The sequence below is a fragment of the Rhopalosiphum padi genome, chromosome 2 (genome assembly GCF_020882245.1).
Source record: "Rhopalosiphum padi isolate XX-2018 chromosome 2, ASM2088224v1, whole genome shotgun sequence".
Lineage (NCBI taxonomy): Eukaryota > Metazoa > Arthropoda > Insecta > Hemiptera > Aphididae > Rhopalosiphum > Rhopalosiphum padi.
In genome coordinates this window covers 14827893-14855857 of record NC_083598.1, presented here as the reverse complement: position 1 = coordinate 14855857, position 27965 = coordinate 14827893, and the positions used below count along the sequence as shown (strand labels likewise).

Genomic DNA, 27965 nt, shown 5'->3' with positions numbered 1-27965 from the left:
AATTTTAATAATGACAATCAGTATAATACACATATAATACAACTAATAAAATTGAAATGTAGGAATTCTTATCAACGTAGAAGATTTACGACTAAAATTATTCATATGATATATTATTATTTATGAATATTACGGTCGATATGGACTTCATGGTCTTTGCATTGTTAGAGATTGTTAGTCTGTTATCGTTCATACATTAAAATGGAGTCTAGTTACTAGTAATAACAAAAATGCAATATAATGCAAAGATAATTAATTTAAGTAAAATTACGTTAAGCGAACATAAGATCGATAAGATAGAAGTTAATAATTAACAAATATTTAAATCACTTATTTTTAAAATTAATATGGAAAAAAATATTAACTATAACTAACTTTTTTAATTAAATTAGTAAGTGGATCACGTAAGGAATATTTTTAATCAGGAAACATAACAGAAATATTACAGTATTATAACGTTTATAACTATAACTATCATTTTTAGTGTTTAATTATTTTTATATCAATTGAGAAAATAAATTTATTTCGATTGTCAATCAAACTAGTTAAGTTAAAAAGTTCAGAAAAAAAAATGAAATTGTTAACTAATTAATTAAATTATAGGCCATGCATATATTATAATGTATTAATAATAATAAATGATACTAACGCGTCGTTTGATAGGTACGCCACTATCTAACGGTGCAAACCGAGAAACAAAAATAAAAAATTTAACAACAGGTAGAAAAATAGGCGATAACGATTTATTATTTACACATGTGCGAAGTGAAATAAAAAATAATATAATATAACAAGGGTTTCTTTCATAAGTCTTATTTAAATATTTCTGTACACACACAAAAAAAAATAATAATAATAATAAATAAAAATATAAGGGAAAAAAGTATAATAATAAAATTGAATCGAAAATTTCACACACACACACTGTAACGGGAGAACGACATGACGACGTCTTATTCTCGTGAAATAATAATAAAGTATAGATACTATTATTGTTATTACTATTATTATTATTATTATTATTAATATTATCGTCGTTGTAACGTGAGTATATTATATTATTTAAAAAAATATTGTATAATTGTGTAATACTCAGATAACTGGCTAGTGAATTAATGAACAGAAGGGCTGAAAATAATATAAAGTTCTTGAAAAAAAAAAAATAATAATAATAGTAATAAAATAAAACAACGAAATAAAAACCACACGATACTGCAATGGAAGATTGATTGATGAATTACAAAATTATTATAATATCGCACGCACAGTATAATTATTATATTATATAATATACACAATACACGTCATATACGTTTGAAATTAAAAACGTACGTTTAAATAATTAATATATCATTTGAGAATCACACATAGTAGTCCCATTATCGTACACATATTTAAATATAATAATAATAATTATATATTATTGGATTTCCACACAAACACACATTATCATATTATTATAATATTATAATATATATATACAACATACCGCGATGATGTATATAATATTTATATTTTATCATCTATTATAGATCATTGTTTTAATACTGATGGCAAATCCTCTGGTGCGTGAATTTGGGGGGGGGGGGGCAGGGAGAATAAAGTATGATTAAAACCTCGTCACAATTGAAACAAATTCTACATTGGTACGGAAAAGTCAGAATTCTATTGGTCATCAAAAATTGAGTTTTTGTTTAAAACGGTTTTTGGATTTTTGCACTAAACATTTATTATATTGTCGACAAGGTGAACGCAGAAATTAGGATACCGGCAGGGAGACTGCGGAGGTCGACGACATTCAGGCAACTTCGGACGGGGCGGTGACTTCAATGAGTGTGACTGGGAACGCGGTCGCGGCGTTCATCTCAGTGAATATATCAAGCAGGTTGTTGATGCCGATTAGGTATCCGTCTTCATGGTTACCCACCACCCACTCGGACGTGTGGTTGATTCGGATGTCTGGTGGAAGTATTAGCGTCTTGGCGAAATCGATCAGCCATATGTTAGCGTTCTTGCTGTCATGCACGAACAGCAACGAGCTGCCGATTACCTGCGGACACAAATAACGTTATAATAACGATGCACAACGTTTACATAATAATATTATTATCGTAATTATTTTTACCGTAAATTTATCAAAAATATAAAAATCATATATGTCACCTAACCAATAATATATTAGCAGTGCAGTCATGCAGAATATCCAGGGATGGTTTCTAGTGTTATTATCACTTATTATGTTTCGATTAAATACATTTTAACATTGAACTATAATATTGATGATTTAGGTACAACTTGATGATAACAGCAATAAATAATACATTGATTTATCGAAACATTTTATTTTGTAAAGAAAGACGACTAAAAACATCCCTGCTCCAGCGTCTTCAACCCCTGTTATACTTAACATGTAACTCGCATTTTGTATACGATTTCACAGTAAAATTAAAAACGAAAATACTATATAATCATTAAACAATGTTCATAAGTGAATGAGATCCAAAATTGTACGTCATAAGTGACGTTTAGTCAAATTTGCCAATAATAATGAATAACTATAATTATGAAACTGATAAAATTTCAGTGAATATAAATTAGCTAGTAGTTCATATTAAAAATAGTTACCCTAGTATTATACCACAATGCCTAAATTTTTAATTCTTTTTTTATCGTCTATTGTTTTTTTCAATTATAGCAAAATAATTAGTACCTAAATATTTCCAAGAGAAAACCAATTAATGAGTATAAAAATAGAGAAAAGTAAATTTTAAGATCAGTGGTGCTGTGTAATCCCAGTATATACGTTGATTTTTTTCTTAAAAATATTTAGGTACACATTTTGAAATCTGTAGTATAAAAAGGTACAAATGATATGCACTATATTAAAAATAAATAAATAATTAAGATGTATTTAATTGAAGTACACGTGGGATAGTAGCTCACCTCATACTTTAAGCCTTAAGGCGTAATCCCATAATAGCGTCCTATTTTAACCTTTTTTTTTATACCTACCAAAATTTTGATTGTCCCTCAGAAAGAAATTAAAAATAATATTCAGTATGTTCATAATCTGTATTAGTTAGCATATTTTGGTCTTGTGTAGTTCACAGTTGTATACACGACAAGTCAGAATTTAATACTATATTCACCAAAGATTACTATTTAGAAAAACAAGAATTTATTAATAATAATAAACAATTAAAAAATTTAATTACGTCCTCTCTATAGTATTTTAAAATCATTTCTCTAAAAATATATTAATTTTAAAATTAATAAGCATCTTGACCGAATTTAGTACAATAAATATTACTTTATATTAATTATAATATTTTTTTTGTATTATTATTATAATATTTTTTTTTTTTTTTTAACAATATTGACAAAAAAAAATATTTTTTAACCCTATATTGTCTGATTTACATTGATAAATGTATTTAAATATTTGACCAATTTTACCTATAATGTAAAAATAATGATTTACTGTCATGGATAATATTCGGCTTAATTAAATTACAATAGTACACGTAGTAATACAATTGTATAGTACACAACTTCATACTATTTTAAGTTATGTAAATTTAATGCTTGTAATTAAAAACTGGAAAATATTTTGATTTATCTGTTTTTGATACGCAATCGACGGTTACTGATACTTTGTTGTTAAAAAAATATTAATATCGACTTTTCGTCAATAAAGGTGTTAGATTTTTTTTAAAATACATTAGTGTTATAATATGTTATATTTGGCTAAAAATTGTACCTTTAGTGTCTACCAATGACATGTTAATTTTTATATTAAAATTAATTTGGATTTTTTTTTTTTTTTTTGGAGGGAGGAGGGGTAAAATACAATATTTAGTAAAGTACAATATTTATTGTAAATATTACAAGTTTAAGTGGGAAAACGATTTCAAAAGACTCCTCAACTACGTAAAATATGCAAACCTATGACATCACGATATTGTGAGTTTGACAATGCAATTTTTTTATGTTTATTTTTTAAGGTTAACCGTGTTTTATCGTTTTTTTATTTACGTATAGCTGAATGGCTGTAATTTGTAAACAGTATCCACAGATTATTTTTCGCGACGACTACGTAATAATACTCGTACGATTTAACTGTTATGCGTTTAACAACGTAGTTTGGATACGAAGAACAAAATAGGTAGGTAAGATTTATTTTTAAATGAGTTTTATGAAATTTTAAAAATGTATTATCCTATCGGACGTCGTAGTTGCAGGTGTTTACGGTACTATGAAATAATATAGATTATGATTTGTTGTATATTATTTTTAAAATAGATGGATAACATGTTCAAATATTTTATTTAATATTATTTTTTATGTTGTTATTGTTTACGAGTTAGTATATTGGCGTTAGGTATTGTTATATAACTTTCACCGGAAACCATAATAAAAGTTATAAATATACACATGACAATAATTTAAATGTAAGATTCACGTGTATACCAACTGTAAAATATTATACCACGTGTATCTTTTTACTTTAATAATTAATGAAAATGGCTTATTTAGAAATATCTTATTTGTTCAGATAATTTTCCTAATACATTGATTTAAAGGACTTCATCTCCCTTAATATTGGTGTATCTAGGGGGGAGGATTGGGAGCTGAGGCCCCTAAATATATATTATAGCTAGGAGTCAAGAAAAATGTTTTCTTATTTGATACGAAAATTGACTAGTATGTTAAAACAAGACGTAGGTATGTAAACATAATTTTGTAGTTACTAATTTAATATTATATTATCTAAGTATTATACAATTTTGTACTTTCTACTTAATTTTCTACAGATAGTAAATAAATGTTATTAATAAATATTCGATATATATGTAGTTAAAAATGTAACGAACAATTTTTTTCGTTTTTGAAAATTATTTGATTTGCACACATAAATATATCTAAGAATTATTTAAATACATAAAAGCTACTATTTATTTTTTTTTTCTGAAATATTCTACAAGACTGATAGTATAGGACTTAGAATGAATTGTCAGTACCAGACGATGTTAATGGATTTTATAGGTATGCGTCGTGGTGATAATTTATATTTTATTAATTTAAAATCATTAGTACAATTATTTTTCATCGCTTAGACGCTTAGAGAATACACATCATATAAACCCGCTTCTGTGCTGTATGAAATCACGTAATAAAACAACCCGTTTTATGTGGCATTCAATGTTGAAGATCTTACACCGGTTCTCGTACAAGCAATCTACACAAATAATAACAGACCAAAAAAACTAAAGAAAAGTCTATAGGTAATTCTGCTTTGAGCCGGAACTGGATTGATGACGAAAACAAGTTTCCGGGAAATGCTAAAAAATATCCCCTGGGATTACGCAACAATTGCTTACGTTTACGTTTACATTAATATTAAATTAATATTCAAAGGGTGAACTATATTGTAAAACGTAATATCTAAAATAGATTTCAACGTCTCAATAAACAAGTATCTCTATAATAGGTGCGATGTTGTAGTGTATTTAAATAGGTTTTTTTTTTAATTATTAATTTCTTAGTTTTAAATATTAGTATATCTTTGTTTTAGAGTTTTGATAACTAAACTTAAATTATTTACAAATTAGTAGTTAAAATCAATTATTGATTGTAGTATTATAAATTATATTACTATTATACTAATTAGGTACACCAAATACATTTATTATATATTATAAAATGACAATATCGTTTTGTATTAACTTTAATAAATATTATTTATTAATATATTTAAATTTAAAATAATTATCACCAAATTTGAATGATGAAAGTTTTACTATTCAAAATAAATTTAAATTATCATGTATATTGTATATCTCTTGTATTCATTGTATTAATTGTATAAAATAAATGTTTGTTTAATTTTAAAAACTTAGTTTGTTCAAAACGAGTATCTGTCATATGATTACTTTGTAAACAATTATTATAGCGTTGATTGTTCGTTTTTACAAAAATTCTAAATATTTTAAATTAAAAGAAAAAATATAATAGTATTTGAAGCCTTGAAGGACAGTATTAATTACAATCGAATAGTATTTAAAATATACTCAATCACTTATTGATGGATACTGTTTAATACTCGAAAAAAAAATGATTTGGATACTAATCATCAAATAATTTTACAACACCAAATAGGTGCGCATTTACGGATTTCGTGACAAACCTCGTGCGTGGTGAAAAATTTTGACTCCACCAGCATGTCTCTGATCGCTCTTAGCCTGGTAATGTACTTGGGCTGCAAAAAATTGTGTGCGCGAAACGCGCAGCTATTAAAAATTACGTTCCATTGCGTGTGCGAGATACACAGATATTATAATAATATAGGCACTACTTACGATGACGTGCGGGAAACCGGCGACAAAATCTCGAAACGCTTCGATCACTTGATCGCGGTTCTTAGTCGTCTTAAAGTCCTTGCTTGATTTTCCGTCACTCTTTTTGATCCCCTCGATTCGGAAGCCCAACGTAGCTGTTGACGAAATCGTCTCTCTCCAAACCATGTACCTGCGGACGGAAACAGATCAGATGATAATAATGCATTTATTTCAAAGCCCTTACACATAGGTCATATTGTTGATGAAGTCGCTATAATATAAGCTATAGGTCATATGAGCTCAGTTTTTTAAATATATTAAGCATGGATATTTTTATTAGTTTAGAATTGTTCCCATACATTATTTAACTTGATTTATACGGCCTATTTGAGCGTGAATTTTTAATTATTCGTGTAAGATGACGATTTTTTTGCGAAGAAAATAATTTTTCCTTCACTGGATAATTTGTTTCTATATGTATATTATAAACGATTTTTTTTATAAAATTATTATTAATAAAATATATTTAAGAATCTTTATTAATTGATCGATACTTATTAATTAACTATTTTTCCCTTTGTTACGATATATTATTTTTGCATTACCATCAAGAACATAATATACAATTATAAACTATAGCTTATATATATATATACACACACATATATTATATACTGCCCTGCTACTGCGAAAAGCAGTAATTACAAAAATCAAATTTTCGGGAAATTGAACTTTTGTGTTTTTTTAATTAATTGAAAACTTTAAGTACACTTTTTGATTGAATTAGATGGAAATTTATGCTAAAAATTCAAAAATATTATTAGTTTTTTGATTAATAAATTATTTTTGACAATTTTCACATAATATTACAGTTACTACGTTTCTCTTTAGCATTACTCACATTATATCATATATTGGTGCAATGTATAAAATGCAGTATTATCAATATCATAAAACACTGCTAGTAGAAAATGCAGTAACTACAACAATAATAAATTTACACAAATAAAAAAGATACTTTTGAATCATATTAATTTTAATATTTTTACTTTCGTAATATTATGCCAAGTTATCATTAGATAGACAAAACAAGTTACGACAGTTGCGCGGCAAATTATGATAACAAAGTTGTTGTATTACTAGAAGAAAACGCAGTAATTACAATGCATAATATACTGCTTTTAGTTGTAGGAATTGTTAATTACTGCGTTTTACTCTAGGAAAAGTACGATTTTTGTAAATGTATTAATTGTAGTTACGACTTTTTTTAGTTGCATTTTAAGCCACTAGATGTCAATTTTCTTGTATTTAACCTTAATAAAATTATACGCAGAATAATCTCATTAACAATATGACATCAAAACCTCATTTTTGATATTTTTGTAGTAACTGCTTTTCACAGTAGCAAGGCAGTATATATATATATATGATATATCACTATAAGAAAATAGGATGATTTTTCTCATTTGAAAATACGATCCTTATATATTATGTGGATAAACTAACTCGTATACATATTGAAAACTGTAAAAATCAGAATTTGAATACGCATAATAACCGCATCGGTTATTAATTTATTATGTACTTAACTTAATAAAATACGTACCTATGTAACAAAAATTATATATTATCATAATTACAGAATACTGATGTATGAATATTTTATTTATACGCGGTTAAGAGGCGTACTACACCTAAATGGTTAGGTACCCACGTACACGGGTTTGCGCTGTCGCGCCGGGAAGCGGTCCATATAAAAGTGGTAGGAAGACCGAAGAATACATATACAATAGACGTCAAATATTCGTATCTGGAACGTTGGCCGATAATACTTATGTAATACAATAAATTGTCTGTATGGAGGTATTGGAGCAATATATAGGCTATATGCATAATAATAGTAGGTTCGTATCAATCATGAACATTTATCACATTGATACAAGTCATGCATGATAAAATTAAAGGCGTAAGAAAAATATGTAAAAGTTTAATTAGTGTGATTCTAAGTGCTGGAAAAGGTTTCCCTGGCACCCGTTAAAGAAAAAAAATTTTTCTGAGAAATTTGTTGTTACAAATTCTAAAATGAGTAGTACAATGAATGGTGTAATTCGTACATTCATATGAAATATGTGGAATTTTGAAGATTGTAGTGCCAAGGAAATCTACTACATAATCATGATATTTATGACTTTGAGTGCACTACCCAATTATTTAAATACACGATTACTCTCTGAAAAACCTAATATTTATAATGTGATATTATTCAAGTAGTCAAATAAAATACATGTTTAATGATGCTTGTATTATTGTTGTTTATCATAATTATACGCGAACCACAGTAAAATATATTATTTCACATACCTATGTATCATTATATATTATTATATATATCACATCATAATTCACATAATACTATGCAGCGAATTATATTATCATTACCATCATTTTTATATAATTTATTACTGTATAACAAAAAATATAATTAATAGAAAAATTTGAACAATATTAAAAATAATTTTTAAGATTAATAAACAATAAACGTATAATATTATGTAACGTTAACAAATAGTTATAATAATAACAATGTGCTTTTTACGATATAGGTACCTTTATTATTATTTAACTTATGACAATATGACATTTATCATCATTTTAATTCAATTTTATTCTTTTTTTTTAAAAACTTTTTAGTGACGAAAAATTCAAATTTGGCTTATTCATGTTGATAATAGCTTATATTTTCGGGAATATTATTTTATTGCTGTTTTAATTATAAAATATACTTAGTTATAATAAAAATGAATTAGTATTTTTCTGTAATTTAATTAATTTTTATGATTGAATATTTATATGTTATTATTATTGTTATTTTTTTTTTTCGTCATCTGTGGAAATAAGTACCTACGTCTAATTAATTATTACACACTATAATAATATTTAATACGATAGCTACAACAACACGTACTCGTACAAATAAGGTGAGATAAAAGATCGATAGTTATAATAATAATACATTACATGTGTATATAAAAGGTATACATCAAACGTAATTTTATACTAATGTACGTTTACAGTGCGACGTCTTTATATCACGTGATTAGTACGCGCTCGAACTCGAACTACATAATATACAGAGTGATCACCTAGCATGCTCACCCCCACTTTATTTTTGAAAAACTACTTGAATATTTTATATTCAATTTAATAAGTGTCTTATACCTAGCAATATACCATTTTTTTTCAAATGAATCCAAATTGATATTTAAATGAGTAGTTATTGTATAATTTTTTATACTAAATTAAGGATTAAAAGTATGGAATATTTATATATTATATGGATGCCATGATGACTTGAAAATTAATATAAATCTATTAACATTTCATGCTATGTGTAACATATTATCTAAGTATAATACATTCAAGATTAAATATCTAATTTGCGCCAAAGTATAATGATATAACATGTATTTTGGGCCACATCTAAAAATAAATTTGGTGATTTGCGCCACGACAGAAAACAAAATTGAATATATTATATGCACCACATTTTCATTTTTAACTTTATTGTTAAAATTGATCAGTTGATAAATGTACTAATATTGCATCGGCTATACGATATACCAATCATATGGGTACTCAGAATTCGTTTATGGCGGGGGGATTACCATTTTATATATACATAAAAAATTTAAATGTAAATAAAAGAAATCATTATAGCTACATATTTTACCTGGGGGGGGGGGTTAAACCCCAAACCCCCTGTTGTTACGCCACTGATACCGACTCATGCCTAATTTAGTCTAATCTAGTATAAAAAAATATCGTATAATATTAAACAGAAATATCGTGATATGTACAGTTTGCCCGATATTATTCGCATTCTAGAAATGTAACTATTAAAATGAACTTGATTGATCAATGATTAAAAATAAAATAATACATGTTAATTTGCAAAAAAAAAATTGTTTAGTTATTTATAAGTGGCGAAAATTACAATTTTTGAAGGTACAAGATGGCACAGATTACATGATGCCCTTTTATTAAGTTTTATGTGGCGTAAACTACAACGTTAAAAAGTAGTACAAATTACCAACATTTATTTTTACATGTGGCGCAAATTACATACGCCCCTTTAAAATTCCAAAATTCAGAATTTGAATTGAAAAATTAGGTGAGCATACTTGATGCGAGTCACTCTGTATAAACCGAAGCTAAACGATTTTTAAATAGTCATCGATGAAGGAAAAAATATACGTCATATTATTATTACTTATTATTATTATATTATATTATTAAGATAAAATAAAATAATTGAGTAACGATATATTTTACTTGAGACGCCGCTGTACCTGTGCGGTGGTCTATTATCTTTGTCACTCTTGATCGCGCACATACTTATATAAATACTATTATAACTTATAACGTCACTTCGAAAACAAGTTTATATGAATTGTAATTAAGATTTAAGAGGACGTCATACCCGCGTGTGTTGTCTCTGTCTTACTAATATACATCATAGCAAATTTGCGTTCAGCAAAACATATTTTGTGATGTTAGCTTTAATATTAGAGTAAATTTGATAATAGGTAAATAGGTAAAGCGTCCTCTTAAACGAAATGGTTTAATATTATTATTGTAGCATTTTTCTATTTTCATTGTTTATATCGAATAATATAAGTATGAAATTACTATTTACGACGCGTATCGTTAATTGTATTTGTTTAGTAGAAAAACATGTATTTAACACGAAGTGATGTAAAATTGCATTCAAGTGTTGAATTTGAATACTTGAGATTCTTGATTTTTGAAAATTTAACTTTGAATAATATATTTGTATATTATGCGCAATTTACTAAAAATTGAAATTATATTTTTTAGCATAATATAAAAAAAAAATGCCCGTAAATTATGTAAGAGACGATTTATGATGTAAAAGCGATTTGCAATTACAAATATTTATAATAAAATTGATAACAAAGCGATAAATCAGATAATATATTATTATATATATAATAGAAATAGTATTTTGGGTGGTAACTGAAATATTCAAATTATACAACTGAAGACCCACTCGTTAACATTTATGTCACTAAAAACTAAAAAGACGTTTAAATCTTATGTAAAAAATAAGAAAAAAAACATACTTAAATTTTAATTTAAAATTATGTTTATTAATTGATTTGCTATTTAATATTTTTTGTCGATTTTCATAGTCTGACGACATCGGGTATATAACTTGTTCGACACGGGGTTATAGGTTATATAGTTTAGTCTTGGAAACTGAAACCTTGATAACTCAAAATTCTCGATGTATCGAACAAATATAATTTCCCTTCAAATAACAATAACACTTAATGTTTAAATAATCTTGTTAACTCGAAAATTAATTAGACAAGTTTTCTATATCTCGAATTTTATTGTCCAAATTTAGTACTACACATATATAGTTTACTACCGCGATCTGTAAATCTCAACCATTATAGATGACTACGGCTAGGATAGTATAGGATTTTGTATAAGATTTACGAGTACATGATTTATAACTGAGCTGACAATCGGTTAATTGAACCTAGATAACATCACTATATACCGAGAACGCAACTGAAAAAAATTTCGGGTCCAACATTTTTTCTAATACAATTATAATCAATAAACTGTATTCACCCCTAAAATATTTCTACTTTAAAAATTTCTTGGGAAGGGGAGTCGAGTCACTGGACCTCCAGTACGGCTTTGCTACGTACAACTCTATTATATACAATAAATTTAAACCACTTGGTTGCTTAAAAAATAGAATTGAGCAGAACGTATTAAATAAACAACAAAAACAATTAACCTTAGATTAGTGTTCTTCAATTTGAATTTTTTTTGTAAACTTCATGCTCTTACTATATTTAAAAAATAAATTAACATTTTTTTAATAATATTGATATTTATAAAATTTTAAGTGAGCCGAATTTTTTTTTTACGCGCCTTTGAATAGCATGTTACCGAGAGTCAACTGTATCTTTAATCCGGCAACTAAGTGCGTTAACAAAGAAGAATACGCGTAAATATTATGATCCTATTATGATCGATTTTTCAAGTTGAAAAAATCCGTCTCGATTGAACGTGATTGAAGAGAAACAAACAAAGACGATGTACATAATATAATATTATATTACTGCAAGCAGGCTCTTCTAAACGATGCTGTATATATCACATTATTAATATATAACTTATACGATGCGATTACTATTATAGTAAACAGCGTGCTAGATTAAAATATACTTTAATCGAATATTTTTACTTGCCGATAATAATATACATGCTTACCTATACGGTATACGTATGGTTATTTCTTATACCACGTGATGATTACGTAATATGCATTAGAAATTGGGAATATCGTTAGACGACAAAGTTACGTTCTGCAGCTAAACTACAGATAGATAATATGATAAAAACATAAATAATTGATCTATATTAAACTGACAATACTCGATTTTTAAATAAATAGTTGTGTTGAAAAAAATTGTTTTATAAATACAATTTGAAGTATTTATTAATTGGAAGCATGTTATTATAAATAATTGTATAAAGTTAACATCAATAAAAAAAAAAATTTCTGCCTAGATTAAATTTAAAAAAATTTGTATCAAACCTTAAAAATGATTAAAAAATTGTAAAATGTATAAGTTTTTGTAAAAATGTAGTGCAATTAATAATTACCAATTATACTTTAAATAGTTTGCATCACATTTATCGCAATCAACTAGGGATTTTAAATCGATCTGACTATAGGTAAATAGAAATCCATCACTAATATTTATTATGGATATTGGATACTTTTGCATGAAAATAACTGCGATTTTTTGTATATAGAACATATTTTACAATAATATAAGACCTGTATTTTACGAAAAAAGAAAAAACGCGTGAGTTATTAATTTTAAATTTAAAACATATAGTATGTGCTTAATTTTATTACGCAAATAATTCAATAAAATATATATATACATATGAATGTGCATTATTATGTATATTACAATAATATAGACTATAGCAGTATGGTGTGAGTCTAATTATTATTATATACGCGCGCGAGAGAGCAATTGAAATTAATATTATTATATTATTATTATTATTATTATTATTATTATACATCATATCATTATATAAATTGTGTACAAGTTTTTCTCGATCAAAGAAAGGTGTTAGAAATCATTCTTCTCGGCGACGGCGCAACCGGCCTCGTATATTATATTATATTATAATATTATATATTATTATATTATACGCAAACTCGTTCTGCTACTATAAATTACGATATAATTATGACTACATAATATTATAAGACTCGCAAACTTTTAGATTTTTCGTTTGCGTGTGTGTATGTGTTTGAGAGAGGTATTAGAGAGAGAGAGAGGTATATTTTGCGCATACACGCGAAACATTTATAATATATATACTACAATAAATCTAATTTTCCGTAACGATGTATAACATATAGTTAGTTATAGTTTTTTTCCATATAGTTATAGATAGGTAGATAGATATTAATTATTATTTATAATTTTTGAAAAAAATGTATATTTTTCAGTAATTTTCTTACCTCGGTTTTGTCACACCTTTCAATCGATGTTCCTCCTCTGACGGTGCGTTTGGGTCAATCTGTATCATTTTTTCATACATGTCCTAAACATGGCAAAAGACACACGGATATACATTTTAAATAATAATAATTATTTATATATATATATATATAAATATATATTTTATTGACGAGCCTAAGTAATAAATTAATCTATACCGGAGAATTATTTTATTAAAGAACTCATAATTTCAAAAATGTATTTTTCAATTTTTTTTTTTTTTTTTTAATGATATATTTGTGGTTCCTTATTTCGAAACAGAACAGTATAACAAAGTAATATAAAATAAATTAAATATTAAAATAAAAATCAAATTTTGGAAGAGTATTTTATGAGTAATTAGGTAATAATTATTATAAAGACAATGCTCGTTCGAAATATGAATTTTATATATCAAAATAATCTGAATAATGTTTTGATTTAGAATATTATGAAATTAAAAAAGTAAATTATGATTAAAAAAAAAAAGTAAAACTTAAAAAAATGTTGAGAAAAAAATATTTTCTAAAACGATAATAATTTTTAAATTTTGAATGTTTTCGATAAGATATCATCAGTTAGTATAAATATAAATAATTATATCGCACAAGGCTGCTTGTAATTACTTTTCTTAATTTAGGTTTTTCTTTTGCTTTCGCTAGTTCCTCTTCCAGATACGTCCTGACGCCGATCTTGCAATCCATAACACATGGTGAAGTGAAGTCGCCCAACAAATCTTCCAACTGAAGATATACTGTAGCTCGGGAGTGACGGAAAAAATACATCACTTATAATATAAGTCTTATATAATTTTTATCATCATAATCATCTTATTGTTATAATTATTATGATACCTACCTACATCGTGGCTCGTAAATTGCGAGTATAATCGTAGTAATTATATTATTATAGATAAGTAATTGTTGCATATATTTCAATTATCCTCTTAAAGTTTAAATATATTTAATATATGTGTACATTATTATTATTATTATTCAGTTAATACGAAGATTTACAACAGACTATTGTGTTTGATCGTCGTTCATTATTGTCTAATGACAGACGTTAAGTTGGAACTCTAACATTGTCTGATCGGTTCAAAATCGATGTCATATTTTGCATCAGGTTGGAACAATTTACTAGGTCGATAAAAATGTACAACATATTTTTTATGGCCCAGAGAAAAATGTGGGGGGTACTTTATCTATTGTATGCATTTTGTAATATAGGATCATCATTCCTTTAATATTATATACCTGTACTACACGGAACACCCACACTCGTGAATCGTGACGTGTATTCCAATACACTATAGGAACTTTGGATTTTGTCGTCGTCGTTGTCACCGCTGTGAGCCTAATACATGTAAATAAGTATTCTTTGACCACGCGAGTACGTGTCATATTATATAATTATGCATTTGCATTATTATTATATTATATATCATTGTTGGGGTCCTCTGTTACAAACTGGTTGGTATAATTAATAAAAATTCTATGTTTTTTGGCATACTCGTATACATCTCGTGTTACTATATCTTATGGTTATTATTTTAATCATTTGAACACTTAGTTTTATGACGAATAGGGAATATTATAATTTTGATTTAAGAAATCCTATGCGATTGGTGGTATTGTAGGTACCTATTACTTGGCTATAAATAATATGGTGACAATATTAATACTTTATTATATTATAATATAGTATGAACAGAATGATAATACACTAAGCACTCACTTCTTTTCTCAATAATACAGTTATTCATGATCTGATTATTTGGAATTTTTAAACATATACAATTAGAACTTATTTTCAAATTCTTCAGGAGTATCCTGTAGAAATACAAATTTCTGTTTTTTAAATAATATCCCCCCCCTCTTTCTTCTGTAACATATTTAGCAGATTATTATGAGTATTTTTTCAATTATTTAACTTTCTGAATTAAGGATAATAGATCCATGAAAATAGGTTTAGAATATACGGGAGTTTTGGTAATTTAAATATTTTATAATTAATATTTATAATTTTTATAATTTATAAAAAATGATCAAAGTATTTTAATACTAGATTCAATAATACATCTATATTATAATTGCATTAATTTTTTTAGTAGAATATCTGAACATGTCTAATACAATTAAAATGTATTATCTAACTTACAATTTGTTATGATGACTTATCTGATTTAATGCATATAATAATTAGTAATTACCTACTTAATATTTATTAAGTCAACCAAAAACGTCATTTTATTTATTTAAAATTATACTTTTATTATTGTAAACCTGGTGGCTATAATAATTAAATAATTCTAAACTGTAAATAATATCAACATGCATGCTATACTTTAAACTTGAAAATATATATTTACAGTTAACATGGCTACATAGGTTTATTGTAATTAATTTGAATTTTAAATTTTGTATGTATGGAAACAATGATAAAATAAGTTATTTACTGTCAAATATAGCATACATAGCTGCAGATAAAACTAGAACTGTTTACAAAGCAGTTTTCAATCCATTTTATTATAGGTGTAACAATATACATATTACTGTATTACGTGTTATACCAATGATTTAATTGAAAATAGTGTATGGCTACAATGGCTATAGTGGCCATAGTGGCTATACCACACAGAAGAAACGAGAATTGAGTGATTTGATTTGATCTATTGAAAAACATTTAAAATGCAGTCATAAATAATGGAATTCGCATAATCTTGTTTCTTAATAATTTTAAGCCATTCTGTCATATTTATTAGTATAATTATTATTTTTGATTTGCCTACTATGTACTTGAGACTAATTCTGTGCTGACTACGAATGATAAACGATTATATTCTAATAATTCGTTAGGTTAGTTAAGTGATCGAGATCTGTTTTTGTAGCTTCGGATCAAATCTACGTGACAAACACGAAACGCGGAAGAAATTTAATCAGTTTATTACTAAGCAGTAAGCATGCATGCATATTGGTATTCGGTTCCACGATTTACTTAGGCCTACGAATAAGAATACCATCGAAGTGTATAACATGATTATTGTTGAAGTTTGAATAAAATAAATATGATCATAACTCGATTAAAACATTTCACAATATTATAATAGTAAATTGAACAAACGCAAATGCGGGTACGCGATGACGCTCGGACGCTATACCACGACGTATAATATTTATGTTTTCTCGTGCATTGTACGAAAACAAATTGTGAAATCGAAATCGAACATCAAGGCCATACAGAATATAATATCGAAGTTATACAGTTAGTTTTTAAAATACTATTTAAACGTAAAAAGTCACGACAATAACAAAAAATAATAAAACTATATTGACAACAGGACGGGCTTGTATGTGTGATATTATTATGTCCAGTTGTAGATAGATACTTATGTAAAAATACCTTATCACGTTACTGTGTACGTCTATAAAAAAATGTTCGTAGAACAATTATTTATTTTGAGATTCTGCGTAGTTATAACCAAAACTTCAAATGAAATCATGCAGGAGATCACATAATAAAACGTAGCGTGCTATTTGATATTTTCTCCATTGCATCGATAAAACGATATATCATAGATATTTTTTGTAGACAATAAGCTATCTAACGTTTAGAATTCAAAGTCATTATTACAAATTTTAAATAATTTTTATTATAAAGATGAGTGTTAATTTAACTATAATAGTAAAAAATAAATTCGAATAAGTAAAATTGAATAAACATTTATATGATAAGAAAATGTATCAACGAGATTTTTAAGGTAACATAATTATATTATATACCAGTTGCTAAGGGTGTGGGTATCCTAGGTGCTACAACGTGAAATTTACGACACAAAATCTGTCAGATAAAAAGAATTACTAAACTCAAAAATATACCACACGTAAAACCACACACACATACGAAAATGATACAATTATCAAAAAATGTTTGCAATATTTTTTTATGAACAATGATAAAAATGTAGGTATTTAATAATATTATCATTAGTCATAATATTACTTCTTATTAAAGCCCACATGCTTACTGTGGTAGTTAGATTATGTTTGGTTAGATCAGGGGTCGGTAACCTTTTGAGACTGAAGAGCCAAAAGTTACAATTTAAATAATTTCCCAGTTTTTAAAGAGCCACAAAAAAATATTGTTTCAATATTATAATTGATTTTCAATTTAAAATAAAAGAATTTATATAATATGAAATAATATTGTTTATTTATGTAAAAACATACAAATATTTTTAGCACAAAACATATTCAAGTATTTTAGCTATAATATTAAATAATACAGTTATTGTATAATAGATAATATAATAGTTACATGGTTTTATCAATGGTAGCATTGGTTTTGCATATATTTGAAAAGCTTGGTACACACAATTTTAGTTGATTATGTTGGCTTAGGTATCTCATAATATTAAAAGCAACAAAAATATAACGCACAATAATATATATATATATTTTTTTTATAATAAAATAATTATTTTTGCGTATGGATCTAGAGAGCCAATAAGCTAAATTAAATTAGGGTTTGAAATCAATTTTAAATGTCGATAAAAATCTTTTATGAAATTAAAATCAAATTGTTTTTCTATGATATTCAAATTTATATTAAAATAATAATTTTGTATACTATTTTTTATACAAATCGATTACAAATTAAAAAAAATAATAATAAAAGTTTAAAATTTAAAATCAATCAATATGGCGTAACAGTGAAATAAAATCAGCCATAACTGTCTATCTAATCACTCTATCTTGCACACGCAGAGTAAGTTATATTACAGCGAAAACAGTTTTTTATACTTCTACGTTGTTGAAATTATAAGGTAGATAACGATTTTATCGATGCTTTGTCGAAGGTTTATTTGAAATTTTAATATTTTAGAAATATATTGCTTTGTCTTTAATATACAAATACTTGCTTTTAATAACTGCTGTTGCAGAATACTATAGCAGTATAGTATATAAATACAACACATCAAAACTTAAAAACAATTTCTCCAACCAAGCACAAGGGTGAAACTCTACCCATAACAGGTTCGTACAATAATTACACACTTCAGTCCCAGATTTAGAATTGTATATTTCATGGCTGAATTACATCCAATTGGTAACACGGCTAATATTTATATTTCGGATCAAATTAGGAGTACATTTGGGACCATGGGGCTCAACTGTAATAATCAGTCTGTTAGTATATAATAAATTGTCGGTACAAAATAATGACGAGCTATATACTTATAAAAGAAACCTATGTCACTCATAAAAGTTAAAACCTACGTACTCTGATAAGATAGTCAACGTAAAAAATATAGATCAAAAATCGACCGTGGTGATAAATCATATTTTATTTTTACGACGACGATGACGCATATACATATATCATCAGGTTGCGCATCCTTATCGTATCGGGCTGGGCACGGATGTGGGCGCGACACATCTGTCAAACTGGGTGCAGGGAAAAACGACTGTATTTCAACTGAATATTAATTTTAACTATTAATAATAATCATTAATAATATTATTCGTCGCTGCCTGCACCGCTACTGTTAAAAAAAAAAAAAAATATTGATATTTAATTCAATTATATATTTTATAGAGTAGGTCATGGACTTATGATAGGGCTGATGCAGTGTTTGATGTATATAACACGTACGTCTGCATGTATGTATGTGTTTGTGCGTGTAAGAACGTACAAGTCTCAGCCTGACAAAGATCACCACTTAACGTATGTTCTACAGTATAATAGTTGGTATCTATATTAAGATTTTTTTTTTGTTTGCTTATTGAATGTTTGACTAGATAAAAAAAAAATCCAATTTAAAATTAATAGTATTATTATAATACATCCATTACGTACCTAGGATCACGTTACAATAAGTTTATTATATTTGCATGTGTGTGATCTCAATGTGCGTAATATAATATATATATAGATACTAGCTTTCTCGACTATTAGGACTTCGAAGTCAGAAGTCATAACAGCATTCATTAGTGGATTTAGTGTACATTCTTAAAAATATGAAATTGCTCGAATACATATTATTATAATGCGCTATACGCAATGAGCGACAATAATTAACCAATAATTCAAAACCTTATTTTTTTTATCGTATTAAAAATCGTCAATAATATTATAATATTCGTACTTGAATTATTTAAAGCACGAAATAAATTTGCATTTTACTTGGACAATGATAATAGCTCAAGATTTAAATAGTAGATTTTTTTTTTAAAAAGGATACGGTCTCCATCTTCGGTAGTTAAGTGGCCCTTGTACTCGGGCACGTATGGTCTAAGCACATCTTTCATCAGCACTTGGAAGCATAACTGTTCCTTAGGACACAGTTTCTTGAGGATTGTACCAGGTTCAGGCCCGGCTTTAAAATTACCTGTGAAAACGATCAAACTACGTTATTTATATATGAACAAGTATAGGTTATAGGTTAGGTATTACAGATAATAGTATTTTAATAACATATTACTTAAGAGATGTACCGATGTGCATTATATTATAATATGAAATTAAAAAAAAAACTATTTTCGATTGATTTAATTCTATTAAAAATATAATATAAAATTACAATATTGGAAAATGATACAATACGTGACCTACCAACAGGTCAAATAAAATATATTATGTATTTAGTTATATGCTTTCTGTTAATTGTATTATATATTATTGTATAGTATAACTAAGCATTTAAATAAATTAGAATTAAATATATATTAATTATTATAAAAATAAAGATAAATATAGAGCAATCTTTAGTAAAAAAACGATTTATAAATCGTTAATAATTTGATATACATATGTTCACAAGCGTAAACTACAATATATTTATACAAATAAATGTCAATGATATACGTATTAAAAACATGGTATTTGAACTTATTGAACTCTCAAACTTTTAAATGTTTGAGAGATTTGAATAGTTTGAAGTTTATTGGAAATTCATACTCGAAATTGAATACTTCTTTTAACTCAGGTATTTTGAACGGAAGTTTGTTACCGATATTATTATACATATAATTTATACAATATAAATAGATGTAGTACGGTACTACATATTATTATTTTTCATATGACCTATGTCAATTTTAACAATTTTATAATCATGTGGTTATTTGATTTAAGTTATAAAGTTCTAAATGTTCGATAAGTTAAAAAAATGTTCAATGTAAAAAATGGATTAAAGTTTGATATTGAACAATCTGTGAAGGTAATAAAACAAGGATTTAATAAATACGAGTTCGAGTTCTTGAAAATTGAAGTTCAATTCATCCTTAAGGTTAAGGGGCTACTATACCAACATTTGTTTCCTATATCTATCTCCCACATTTTATAGAAATAAAGATATGTCCACAATAATTACGACTCTTTGGTACAGTTTAAGGTAAAGGCCAAGGCCAAGGCATGTATTATATATTTTTTTAAAGAAGAATATTTCCCTGTTCATTGACTGGATAGATTTTTAATATTTAAATTTTTTTATAATTATAAATATAAGTTATTTTAATTTAAAATAATCTTGATTATTTTTAACCATTAATCACTTATTCAAAAATGTATGTATTAAAAATGTCAGGAAATATATTATAAATATATATAATAGGTGCCTATACTTTAAACTTAACCAGAGTGGCAGAGTCGTAATGTGGAAATACGGAATATCTTTGTTTTTATATATGTGGGAGATAGACAGATAAAACAGATGTTGGTGTGACAGCTCCTTAATTAAAATAATCGTCACAAAAATATCAAATATACCTATACTGCACATTAGAATAGATTATTTGGGCGCAGCAAACTCCATAAGTGGCATTAAATTAGAAAATACCAGTCGACGATTAATGTACTTAGTTGTCCTGTTGTATACAATCACTGTAATAACGATGTTTATATCTGATTGCTGCGGTGAGCCTTATTCGAATCGATTAGTAATGTGATACGCGTGACGACAAAATATAGTAATATATTATATTCCAATACGATTTATGTATACAATAAAAGTACGCCACTATAGAGCGATTTGTTGTCGTTTCCGGCCATACGTAGATATTATATAAAGGATGATTTACCAATCATGATCGCCATCTTTTTTTCTTCAACAATGTACTTAATAAAAATCTGATTTGTTGACATTTTTAAATGTTAAACAATGTAAGATAGCACTCAAGGTATAGATAAGTGAATAGGTATGTATAAGGTAGATAAGTACCAAAGCAGTAAGCGGCAACTGCGGTCATCGGAGTTGTAAATAATTGGATTTTCGCAAAAAAATAAAAAAAAATTTTGATGCACGTTGTAACGTACAGATCGCTATCGTTCACAATGTATATAAATCTATTTTATTATATATATATAATGTATATATTGACATTTATATGCCGATGAACTCAGAAACACGCATTATACTGTCATATTGTTATGTGCTGCAACATCTAACATTTACCTTTTGTCAACGGTTTTAAGTAATTTTGACTAGACGATTGATGAATAATAACTCAAAAACTGTTTACGAAATTAAAAAATAACATTCTATTAAACTTAATATACTTATAGGTGCACAAAGCACAAAGACTATACTAAGTTTGCCTCGAGTATTTATATATAATAATAATAATAATAATAATAATATAGTAAAGTTATATAGTTATATATATATATATAACTGTTTTACTTCATAACTACAATATGTATAGCGATTAACAACCCGAAACGCTATTTCAAACTGGTTTGTCTAACTACTACTACTACTACTACTACTATTGCTAATAATAAAACTATTTATTAAGCACTATACTAAGACTACTATTCGCTTCACCTGAATTTATTTTAATTAATGAGACGAAATTGGATAAGAAAAAAATCACACGCATAAAATAATATATTCATTGGCTGGACTACTTGCCACAATAGTAGGTACCTACATAATAGCATTATATATGATATCGAATGCAATAAAATACTTTGTAGATGATGACCAGTATAGGCTATTGAGATACATACATTTGTGGTTTGTCATATTTTTTTCGATGCAAATGTCGATTACAGTCTTAACGGTGACGGATTTTCTTACAATCCAAAACTAGTTCTGTGTAAGCTGTGGCAATATTTAAAAGCGGTAAATTTTATTATTTTTAATTGATACTTTTTATATTATTGTCGTTTATTAAAACCTCCGGAAGAAGAAATACAACAAGTTTTGGTGGAATATTTACCATGTTCTTCATGAAATGGAAACTCTTATTTTACACTTAGTGTAATATTTTTAATTAATTACATCAATGGGTAACATTTTGTGAAATCGAAATAATAATATTGATACGAGTACACGAATCTAGTATCTTTAAATTGTAAGCATTAAGATACTAAATAGGTACCTATTTTAGAACTTACTGTACTATACTAATAAGTAATATGTTATCGATAAATAATCGCATCAATTGTATGAGTGTAATAGCACTCTGGAAAGTTTTTATTTTTATTTTTATATGATGCCAGTACGTTCTCTGACTTGATGCGAGCCGTATATTAACGTTCATTACAAGGAATACAATTTATAAAATGGAATTTGATTCATTTGCTGAATATTATGAAAAATTAAATACCTACTATGTAGGCAAACCCGGGAAAAAACCACCCACCAAAAATGAGGTTCAATTAATAATTGAAGAAATATTAGCGGCCAAAATAAAAATGTAAGTAATTGTTAAAATATACAAAATATTTACACTTCAAATAAAATTATAACAATCAGCCATCAGGGCTTGTATTTCAAAAAACTATTTTGTTTTATGTTATTTGGAATTAAGAGGACGCTATACCCGCAGTGTTGTCTCTGTCTTAATAACGTACATCATAACAAATTTTCGTTCAGTAGAATACATTTTGTGATGTTAGCTTTAATATTAGAGTAAATTTACCTATGATCAAATTTAAAGGTAAGAATATTATCTAGACAATGACATATGATTTTATTTGTATTATCATTTTAAAGTGAGTTATGAACATTTTAAAGTTGTAATACTTCACACAGCTGTAACTCACTTTAAAATAATAATATCATTAGAAGCATATGTCATTGTCTAGATATTATTCTTACCTTTAAATTTGATAATAGGTAAATTCACTCTAATATTAAAGCTAACATCACAAAATGTATTCTTCTGAACGAAAATTTGTTATGATGTACGTTAGTAAGACAGAGACAACAAATGCGGGTATGTCCTCTTATGCTTTTATTAGGAGTGCGATGAAAAAAATAAAGAACCATAATACATCATACAAACATCATACTATTAGTATAGTACAGTAAGTTCTACAATAGGTACCTATTTAGTATCTTAATGCTTACAATTTAAAGATACTAGATTCATGTACTCGTATCAATATTATTATTTCGATTTCACAAAATGTTACCTATTGATGTAATTAATTAAAAATATTACACAAAGTGTAAAATAAGAGTTTCCATTTCATGAAATGGATAAAATATATGTCCATTTCATGAACTAAAATTTGATTTACACGATATGATCGTTGTTCATGAAATGGATATCCATTTCATGAAAAATACGATTACACTAAGTGGATGCGACATATACATTTTATTTTAATACCTACTAGTCTTACTACTAGTGTAGGTTATTGATATTTGTAGTCATATAGATAAAATAATATCGATAACTAATGATAACATCATTATGTTTATAAATATAATTTCTACATGGATTACTTTAAGTGCTAAAAATCTACATCAGTCATGTAATGACATGATGGGGAAAATGTATCATTTCCAGTTAAACATGACGCGTTTATTCGTGTTTGTGATTATTCATATAAATACTTAACATAAATATCAATTACATGCCATAGAACTAGATTTGTTAATATATAGCGAAAATGTGGACACCGTATTTCATTGCAATGTTAATTAGCTTTATTTTCTATGTGTAGGTATATAATCAAAACTTATTTCAAAAGTAACATGAGTTTGAAATGTCTAAATTCAGTGGCTGTATAGCCATTAACAGAATCCGTACTTGTAAGTCGTAGAGGTTATGGATTACAATGAATAATGATATTATAAGATCATTATAGTTATTCAAAAATAAAGACGTAACCGAATCACTGATTTATTACGTTTATTTTAACGTGTATAGTTTTATTTTTTCAATTTACTCGTATTATGTTTGATTTTTGATATTTAATTTATTATAAAAATATAACATTTATTTTTTTATTTAAGCAAGAAAGTTTTGAAGAATAACTTGTATTTTTCAGAAAAAAAAGTAATCTATTTTAGCGAAAATTATAGTGAATAATAATTTGGGTAAAATATTTCATAGATTAATCCCTATTATATATATATATGTGGTGTATCAACGATGAATTTGACAAATAATAATAGCCTTATTATTTAATATACTATGTGAATTTCTATGAAATTAATGAATAATGAGCGTAATAAAGCTGTGGACTTGGTCTGTAAATAAAAAAAAAAATCGAACGATCAAATATCGCTGTATAGATAATATCTGTTAGCTAATCCGTATAGTATTTTGGAGCGTTTAGTGAAGCAGTTTTGAATTTGAATATAACATAATATTATAATAATTACGACAACGTCTCCACTGCAGATCGCCAGTGCCGGATTAACCTACAAGCAAATTAAGCACTGCTGAAGGCCCTTGAAAAAATTCGACCAGTAATTTTTTTTTTATTTGAAAAATTTAAAATCTGTAGATTTGCAAACTAAATCGATGGTCAGACTAGAACCGGCATCAGCCCAATATTTTACCAAATTATTAGACCATTTATTGGGGACAAAATTCGGCCGACGTAAATGGTCAGACTACACCAGAATTTTCATTGAATTTGCCAAAATCATACAGTGTACACACACATTTATTTCTATATATATAGAATTAACGCTTATACTTAAGTGAGAAATATTTTTAAGTTATTATCAAAAAATTCAATGGACATGGAAATCGAAGAAATACAAGAAGGAATGAACAATTTGTTAAAAATATTTCGCGGACGATTTTACAAATGAGTTTTAACAGTTTTTAAATTTTTCATCAGAGTCTATTATTAATTACTACGAACGAAAATAAGAATAAAAATATTTTGCTTAATATGTAGGTATAAGATGATTAAGTTGGTTTAAATGTGACTGAGAGTTTTCCAAATGTTGAAAGATTACTACGCTTATATCTTTATCTTATGTGTAGCAACTAGCAACTGTACTGGTGAAAGATCTTTTTCCCGATTAAAATTGTTAAAAACAGTATTACAAATTACAATCTTCACTATCGCAAAATAGTCTGCAGAATTTTGGAACTTTAAGCATCGAGAGTGAATTTGTAAAATCTCTAAACTTGTATGATGTCATTTAAACTTTTTCAAAAAAAATTCCAGAAAAAAATAAATTTGTATAGATGAAGAGGAGAACCAAGTGAACAGTTGCAACGATGCCAGTGACTAATTTTAAATTAAATATACATATATTTTAGTATTCAACTATAATTTAAAAAAGTGTTTGACACGATTATTATTTATATCTATAAATAAAATTTAAAAAAATGAAATTTTTTTTAATTTGTAGTTAGCAGTGTTAGCACTTTTTTTTTCTCCATATGACCAATTAGGCCAGTTTATTTATTTGCTTAAGGCCCGTGAAACACTTAATCCGGCACTGCAGATCACATGCATTTTCCTATCGAAAAAAAACTGTTGTACGCTTTATTCTATCGCTGACGTACATATATGTAAATACGTTACTATAACATTATCATGCACTTTTACTATATATTACCACTTTTAACGGGGCGACGCATTGTGTCTCAACGTGACGGTTTGTTTTCGCAATAAATCGATTTGACATTGAGCACGTTAATATACAATATATTATACAAACAAACGCCACGCAAAGAAAAAAAATTACCTACAATTTAATAATAAATAATAATACATTTATTACGGTTTTATAGAATGTTTAACTAATACATTTATAGATTTATTCTTTTATAATAATAATATTGTCTCTTTTAATGTTTATCTTAATAATAATGTAAATATTGTTTAACTTGTATGTATTTGTATGTAATGTATGTAACTTAAATTCTGTATCTATTACCAGTTTGTATTGTATTACTATAAGAAGTACAACGTTTGTAACTATACTTTGTAAACCAACACAGTCTTTGATTGTTTTTGTATATATTGAGCTTAGTCCGTTTAAATTTTTATAAATAAATAAATAAATATAAATTTTAGTATGCATCAAACACATAATATATGCCAATATTAGGTTAGTACGTATTATAATATTGCTCAATGGTGAACAAATTAATGAAAATAATTAACTCAAGTCGAGAAAATGAACACACGTTAAAAATATATATTTTACTTGTAAGTTTGCAGTTTATAATATAGAAAATATAAATTAGTCAACTTAGTTTAAAAGAAAATCGAATCTACATAAATTGTAATTAGTACGTATATCTATCACACAAATATGTACGCAAACGACGCACCATAGGTTTATTTTATTACATAGGTAATATTATTTTATTAAGAAACATTATACGTAGCAATTATATTATTATTATTAGATTATATTTTATTTAAAACCTTATACATTACTAAGTCGGTAAACATTAATTAAAAAAAAAACAATACATCCCTTTTCAAAGCATAGTAATATTTATTATAAAACGATTGTGATGTTTTTACGCTGTGATACATGTAAAATATATTAGACTAAAAGCTAACCGTCATCTAAACTTGTTTTAAGAGCTAAGACGAGTCGCATATGATGACTGTATCTGATAGTATATGTTTTATTGATAAAAATAATCATTATTTTATCGTTGTATATTAATTCAGTCCCAATACTAAATGGGAAAAAAAAAATAATATATTGATTAAATCGCGGTTGGAAGTTTATAAATATACTAATTAAGTAAGATGATTATTTTCAGTAATATATAAAACTGACCAT

At 26.4% G+C, this 27965-nt stretch overlaps 1 protein-coding gene across 1 annotated transcript in view; it reads right to left on the bottom strand.

The window, feature by feature from the left end:
* Positions 1-721: 721 nt before the first annotated feature.
* The window catches only part of LOC132920115 (inositol-trisphosphate 3-kinase A), a 221156-nt gene continuing 193912 nt past the window's right edge, over positions 722-27965 (bottom strand). The window contains exons 4-9 of the mRNA XM_060982206.1: positions 20196-20342; positions 14578-14705; positions 13933-14015; positions 6360-6528; positions 6188-6259; positions 722-2050 (exon numbers count right to left, since the gene is read on the bottom strand). Coding sequence (XP_060838189.1) covers positions 1799-2050; positions 6188-6259; positions 6360-6528; positions 13933-14015; positions 14578-14705; positions 20196-20342 — 851 coding nt within the window. The 3' untranslated portion in view covers positions 722-1798. The remainder of the gene's footprint in view (positions 2051-6187; positions 6260-6359; positions 6529-13932; positions 14016-14577; positions 14706-20195; positions 20343-27965) is intronic.